Raw genomic sequence first — 7,317 nt, 5'->3', positions numbered from 1 at the left:
TTTGGTTGGAGCTGCGCAAGGGGGAACGGCGAGGTGGACGCGCGCGCCACGCTCGGCTGTCTCCGCCTCCTTCCGGGCAGCCAACCACTGGCGAGACGCCGGGCGCGCGCGCGCGCTCCTTCGGGTAACGGTCGCGAGAGGCCGCTTGCCTGACCCTGACATCGGCAGCGGGAGCAGCGGCCAGGTAAGCGGCCGCCAGCCTGCACAGAGCTGTAGGCCGCTGGGGACAGGGGACGAGACTTAGGAGACACCGTCTTAGCGGCCCCTTGAGTGTGGTGGTGGGCTGGGGTGTGGGGAGACAGCTGCTGATTGGCCTGACCCCCTCGGAGCTCTTCGGCGTGTGGGAGCTGTGCCCGGCCGCGGTGCGCCTTTTCTAGACTCGGCACCCTTTTGAGTGACACTCTCGCGGCCCAATCGCAGAGCGCCCTTCCTGAGGGGCGGGGGTTTGTGGGGTTTTTTTAATTTTTTTCCCCCATTTTTTGCCAAGGTGCCCCGGTTTCCCTTTGGAATCGCGGTTGTAGTTGCAGGAGCGGTGGCTTTTCTCCGTCTTCCCTGCTTTCCGTAGCTTAGGCGACTGCATAGATTCTCCCTCTCCTTCCCACTTTGACCCGATAGCCGCCACCAGCCATTGCGGGCTGACTGTGAGCGCCAGAATGTCAGGATCTGGCCTCATCCCCATCTGAAATCTCTTCCTCTCCCCCAAGCCTCCCGTCAAGGCGGAGCGCCCAGTTAACTTTCATGTTTCATAACCACCAATCGTTCCTTTTCCCCAGCTCCCTTTTTTTTTGCTAGGGGGTAGGGACACCCAAAGCGTCATATCTTGTTGCTGGAAAATATAAAAGCTCTGCTCATATTCATTCTGTATCAAGTTAAAAAAAATTTTTTTGCATTGTATATGTGGGTGTTTAAGGATTTTTCCCTCTTACTTCCCTGCCCTCCCCCGAGCACCTACACCCCAATGGAGAAGCATCCTTGAATTTGTAGTGGTTTTCCATCTGGATCTGCATCCGGATCAGGATTACCTTAGCAGGGGAAATAATAGATGGGGTTGCAGGTCCATCTCCCTGGAGAGCTTGTGTTTTCCTGGTATAACAGCATGGTGATTGGAATCCAGGTATTTCTGTTGCCAGTTGGAAGGGGCAGTCCTTGACTGTTTCAATGCCCCATTTGTCGTGGGTGATGGGCTGAGCCACTGGGGAAAAGTCCATTAGTTAGGTCCTGTTACCCTTTGCATTCACTCCTGTCCCTGAAGGAAATGGTCCCTGTTTTTGTATAATGCTTTATAAAAGCAGGCCCTAGACAGTGGGAATCTAGCAGAAGCGGAATACTAGACAATATTCCTGTTGCACTCTCTAAGCTTTTCAGTTTGTAAGCAGCTGAAGTTTTTTTTTTTCTTTTTTTCTCCTTTGTCCTCTTGCTCCCTTGCTCTTTTATAAATACATGAATTCCCCAGGAAGAAGGCATCTTGTTTGACCCGTTACAGCCAATTTGCCATGGTATATACCCAGCTTCACTGAAATTTTAGTTGGCCTGGCAAATAATTTTTTTATTTAGTTTTTTTATTTTTATTTTTTTTTTTTAAGAGATGGGGTCTTGCTCTGTTGCCCAAGCTGGAGTGCAGTGGCAGGATCATAGCTCACTGCAGTCTTGAACTCCTGGGCTGAAGTGGTCTTCCCACCTCAGCCTCCAGAGTAGCTGGGACATGCTCCCAGTAGCTGCAGGCAGGCTCCAGTGTGCCCAGCTGGTTTATTTTCTAAGAATAGCTGCACAGAGACCAAAGACCATATATATAGTTCAAAATGTACTTCCAGACAATGGGGAAGCTATGGTTGTTAACAGTTTAATTGGCTCTTTTTAATACAAATTAAATATTAAGTAGTTCAGTTCTTCTTGTCTCTGTATAAGTCAACAAACATATATACTTGGTAGAATTTATTAAACAAATGAACAAGGCGTGCAAGTATTCCAGTTGTTACATAATAGAATTATATCTAGAACTTTCATTGTAAAGCCTGGCAAAATGGTTTGCGCTATAATCCCAGCTGCTCGGGAGGCTGAGTACTTGAGGTCAGGAGTTGTAGACCAGCCTGGGCAACATAGCAAGATGCTGTCTCTAAAAAAAAAACAAAAAAACCTTGATTATTAAACATATAAAAATCTGAAATATTACCTGAAAAAGGTGATGCTACTTTTGCAAATAATCCTTAGAGTAGATTTTTAATTGAGATACATAATTCACATACCATAAAATTCAGCCTTTTAAAAGTGTACAATTCAGTGGTTTTTAGTTCACAAGGTTGTGCAGCCATCACCACTATCTAATTCCAGAATTTTTTATGACCCCAAAAAGAAACTCCATACCAACTGCACTCGCTCACATTCTCTCCTTCCCCCAGCTCCTGGCAGCCATTTGTCTATGAATTTGCCCATTCAAGATATTTCATATCAATGAAATCATATAGTCTGTGGTCTTTTGTGACTGGCTTTTTTTTTACTGAGCATAGTATCTTCAGTGTTCATCTGTGTTGTAGCGTGTGTCTTTTTATGGCTGAATCCTATCCTGTTCTATGGATATGCTTCATTCATTTATCCATTTATCTATTGATGGACATTTGGATGGTTTCTACATTTTGATTATCGTGAATACTGTTGCTATCCTTAATGGAGATCTGTATGAAAGAAGTTAAGGTTTCCAAAGTTATGTAAAAACAGTTGCTAGGTTTAGTGGCTTTTTATAGTAGTATTTTTTCCCCCATTCATTTTCAGACTCTCTTGGAAGTTTAGGATATTTCACAGTTCTGAATGTTAGCCACTGAAAATGCCAGTAGAAGATGAAGCCTCTGAAGATGACACGGATTCACTTTCCTCAAACAGTCCAAGAACCTTTATTTTCCAATAAGAGAATATAACAATTTCTGTACACTATGGAAGAGTTTGACTTGGTGAAAACCTTACACAAAACTTCATCTTCTGTAGAATCTGATAAAAATTCTCTTCATTCTCTTGGACTGAACTTAAATACTGAAAGGTAAGAATGAGATTTTTAAAAATGTACCAAATCAGAATAACCTTATTTGCATATGTTTACCAACTTATCCAAATAGTGTCATAGTTACTGATTTGAATTATTATTATTTTTTTTAAACCTATCATCAAGAATGTTCAGGGAGACCGAGCGCAGTGGCTCATGCCTGTAATCCCAGCACCTTGGGAGGCTGAGGCGGGTGGATCACCTGAGGCCAGGAGTTGGAGACCAGCCTGGCTAACATGGTGAAGCCTCGTCTCTACTAAAAATAACAAAAGTTAGCCAGGTGCAGTGGCACGCGCCTGTAGTCCCAGCTACTCGGGAGGCTGAGGCAGGAGAATTGCTGGAACCTGGGAGGCGGAGGTTGCAATGAGCCAAGATTGCACCACTTCACTCCAGCCTGGGCGACAGAGCGAGACTCTGTCTCAAAAAAAAAAAAAGAAAGAATGTTCAGGGACAGATGTTTAAGTCAGGAATAGGTTTGGTCTTTTCATGTTTTTCATTTCTCTCAGAGATATGTACTTTTGCTTGGAAAGCATTCTGAAAAAGAACTTGTTTTGCTTGTTTTACTTTCCTTTACACTTTTTTGTTTGTTTTTGGTAAATTACAAGCATATCTTTAACATTTAGTTGCCTAAATATTATTTCTACATTTTTAAATGATTGGGACAAATGATGTTTTATGTTGCAGAAATACTTCACCAATGTGGGAAGTAGCAATTAATGTTGAGTATTAGGAAGTTAAGACAAAAACAGACTCTAAGTAGACAAAATAGTGGACTAAATAGATGTTATCAAAGTGTGTTTTATGCATTTTATTTATTTTTTAAAATGCATTTTATTTTTAAGCTATCCGGTGATCGGTTTGTTTTTATTTTTTAATGGTCTTAACACAGATCATGGTTAGTTTGTTTTTCATCAGAGCCTGTTTACTCTCAATTTGCACATAGTATGACAAGCTTGGTTATTGGGTTTCTAAATTTATAGTAGTGTAGAAACAGCAAAGAGGCAAGGACTGTAAGAGAGGAGAGCATCTTTAAAAAGAGCAGGTACAAGAAAGGAAAACAGCAGTTTTGGGGCCTTACTGGTAAAGGGGCAAGGAGCTTTAAACACAGTAGGTCTTGAAGAAATTGTGTATTATAAATAAATACATTACTTAAAAAGTTGTTAATTCTCTGCCCTTTTCAGGAGGAATTTAAGGCAGCTTACATGGGTATATAAAACAATGGGGGTGGGGAGTTGTAAAAAACAAAGGAATATGTGAAATAAAACGAGAAAAGGAAATTTTAAAAGGCACAGGAAATGGTTCTACAATAATCTGTATGCACTTGCAGAAAGTTGGCCACGCATTTTGGTTCTTGTATTACTTGGTGGTCCCTTTAAAGTACACTTCTAGAAGATATTCCTGTTAGAACAGTGTTTGATTTGGCTGGAGGAAGCTAACTGTGCCTTGCTAGTGAAAATTAGGCAATTAAACTTGTCTTCCTTTTCATTGTGACTGGCAGTTAAATTGGCCACATTTAAACTTGATTATTACAGCTATGTAAAATCCTTTGCTGATAACATATGTTCTTTCCTATGACTTTTTTTTTTTTTTTTTTTTTTGACGGAGTCTCGCTCTATTGCTAGGCTGGGGTGCAGTGGTGCGATCTCAGCTCATTGCAATCTCTGCATCCCGCGTTCAAGAGATTCCCCTGCCTCAGCCTCCTGATTAGCGGGGACTACAGGCACTCACTACCACACCCGGCTAATTTTTTGTATTTTAGTAGAGATGGGGTTTCACCATGTTGGCCAGGACAGTCTTGATCTCCTGAACTGGTGATCCGCCCACCTTGGCCTCCCAAAGTGCTGGGATTACAGGCGTGAGCCACTGCGCCTGGCCTCCTTTGGATTTTTAGTAATATTTTCACTGGTCCTAACTATTATTTTACTGTCATTTTTATTTATTTTTTTTAAACAAATTATTTGTGAAAGAAAGCAGGATATCAAGCAGTAAATAAATTAAAATGATCTTTTGGTGACTAGATTTTAAGTACATTTTAATGTCCTGAAATATATTGTGTGTTTATAAAACAAATCCGAAATAACTTACCTGAAGTTTGGAAAAGCAGTACTCCTGGAAAAAATCAGTGCTGTTTTACACACTGAGTAGGCTAAATAAGTCCTGAATATTTGCTGCTGATTTGCTTGGCACAACTTTTATGCAGAGATAGTGCAGAGATAAGCATCAGCGTATCGTACCAAATTAAGGGTGTCCAGTGAACAAGATTTGACTGTCATTTGGGGCAGTGGAGAAAGAATCCCCACTGCACAATGAAGGGCTGTTCTTAAAGTTGGGGGAAATAATCCTCTGGAATAGCTGAGATCAGAGAAGCTGGAAATTAATCTTATTGTTTAGCACAGACTTTTTTTATTTTCTGCTGATCCTTTGGAGTGTTCTCTGACTTCTGGAGAAGGTCTTCCTGTTGTGTTCTTAAAAAGAATACAGTGCGGTCTTTTTACTGGCCTTTTCTTTTTGTGGACCAACTTGTGATCAGATTTTGAACAAATGAGGTGCCATTAGAAGGATTAAATGTCAGTGGTTTTGTACTGCTCTGCTAAATCTTGAACTGCTGAATTATTCAACACTTTGATAGAATGAAGAAAACCATTTGAATTATTTATGTTTCAACAGAAGTAGTCCCCACCTTAGTACAAATGGGGTATCCTCTTTCTCAGGGAAGACCAGACCATCTGTAATTCAAGGTACAGTTGAAGTCCTAACTTCTTTAATGCAAGAGCTACAAAACAGTGGAAAGACTGATTCGGAACTTTGGAAAAACTGTGAGGTATCTAATTTTGTTTTATTTTTGGAATTTTAAAATAATTATATTAAAACATACCTCTACTAAACTCTAAATTATTAGAAATTTATGTCCTGAAGAGCATGACACTTTTAAGTTAATGCTAAAGTGGTCAAGTATATTAATTTGGGAATGATATTGAATGAATGGGAAAAAGGTGATCAAAAGTATTTTTTAACAATATATTACTGATTAGACATACTAATTTGTAACTAAATATGAACTAAAACATTGTCTTGGTTCAGAGACCTGAGAATCCCAAAATTATTAAAATTGTTACTAATTGTAATGTTGTCAGTAACTTATATGGAATTGTCATCGTTTCGAAAAACCTAAATCCACTTTGAAATATTTTCAATGTTCTAATTATAAATTGAAGCTTCTATTTAGTACCTTACCATATTCAGCTGTGATACATTGCATTATATTGTTTTCAGATCAGTGGTTCTTTCTTTGGTTCATAGGTTAAATTGTGATATAAAAATGTAGCAGTTAAAAGAATACTTACATGGCCGAGCACAGTGGCTCATGCCTGTAATCTCAGCATTTTAGGCGGCCAAGGTGGGAGGTTTGGTTGAGGCCAGGAGTTTGAGACTAGCCTGGGCAAGATAGTGAGACCCTGTCTCTACAAATATAAATACATAAATAAATTAGCTGGTCATGGTGGCATGGTGTCTGTAGTCCTAGCTACTTGGGAGGCTGATGTAGGAGGATCACTTGAACCCAGGAAGTCAGGGTTGCAGTGAGCTATGATCACAGCACTACACTCCAGCCTGGGTGACAGACTGAGACCCTGTCTCTCTCTCTATATATAAAAAAAAAGAGAACCTGTAATCCCAGCACTTGAGGCAGGGGCGGATAGCTTGTGCCCAGAGTTTGTGACCTGCTTGGGCAACATAGCAAGACCCCTTCAGTAAAAAAAAAAAAAAAAAAAGAAAACTTATATATAAATTTTGTTTCATAGGATAATGCTCAAGATAGACTTTCCTAAGGCTGGATTTGATAGTTTTTTATAGGAATGTTTAAACCATTATTAATTCTTAGAAAGCACTAGATCTTGTTTTAAATGTTAATTGTACTTTTAGAAGCATAATTTGTGTTATTTTTCACAATGTAGAGTAAGCGAAATGAAAGATTACCTGGTTTAAGAATTCAGTAGCAGCAACTGCTAAGTGTAATTATTTATATCCATTATCCATAATTATTGAAATTATAAAAAAGTATTACTATATGCTTAAAAAAATTGAGTTTTCAGTTTTTATACTTTATGCTTGTTTGCATATAATAATCAGTATGCACTAACGTGAAAGACCTTTAAAAATGCCCATGCAAATGCAATTAAAAATAGAATGTTTTATTAAGTATATTAAATGCTTCCCTTAATGTATCTACTCATTAGCTTTTTGTTTATTTGTTTGTTTGTATTTGAGACAGAGTCTCACTCTGTTGC

At 39.6% G+C, this 7,317-nt stretch overlaps 1 protein-coding gene across 12 annotated transcripts in view; it reads left to right on the top strand.

The window, feature by feature from the left end:
* MPHOSPH9 (M-phase phosphoprotein 9) overlaps positions 1-7,317 on the top strand; it is a 92,408-nt gene that overhangs the window by 10,899 nt on the left and 74,192 nt on the right. For 6 of the 12 annotated variants that reach the window (XM_054528406.1, XM_063712287.1, XM_054528407.2 and 3 more), the window contains exons 1-3: positions 69-184; positions 2,767-3,028; positions 5,699-5,852. In XM_054528406.1, the coding sequence (XP_054384381.1) occupies positions 2,925-3,028; positions 5,699-5,852 (258 nt within the window). In that variant the 5' untranslated portion in view covers positions 69-184; positions 2,767-2,924. Of the gene's footprint in view, positions 1-24; positions 185-2,766; positions 3,029-5,698; positions 5,853-7,317 lie in introns of those variants that run through there. The other 6 variants (XM_054528408.2, XM_054528405.2, XM_024257021.3 and 3 more) reach the window with 5 other exon arrangements.

The sequence above is a fragment of the Pongo abelii genome, chromosome 10 (assembly GCF_028885655.2).
Source record: "Pongo abelii isolate AG06213 chromosome 10, NHGRI_mPonAbe1-v2.0_pri, whole genome shotgun sequence".
Classification (NCBI taxonomy): domain Eukaryota; kingdom Metazoa; phylum Chordata; class Mammalia; order Primates; family Hominidae; genus Pongo; species Pongo abelii.
The sequence above is the reverse complement of the archived record's forward strand: the minus strand, read 5'-3'. Positions and strand labels throughout refer to the sequence as shown.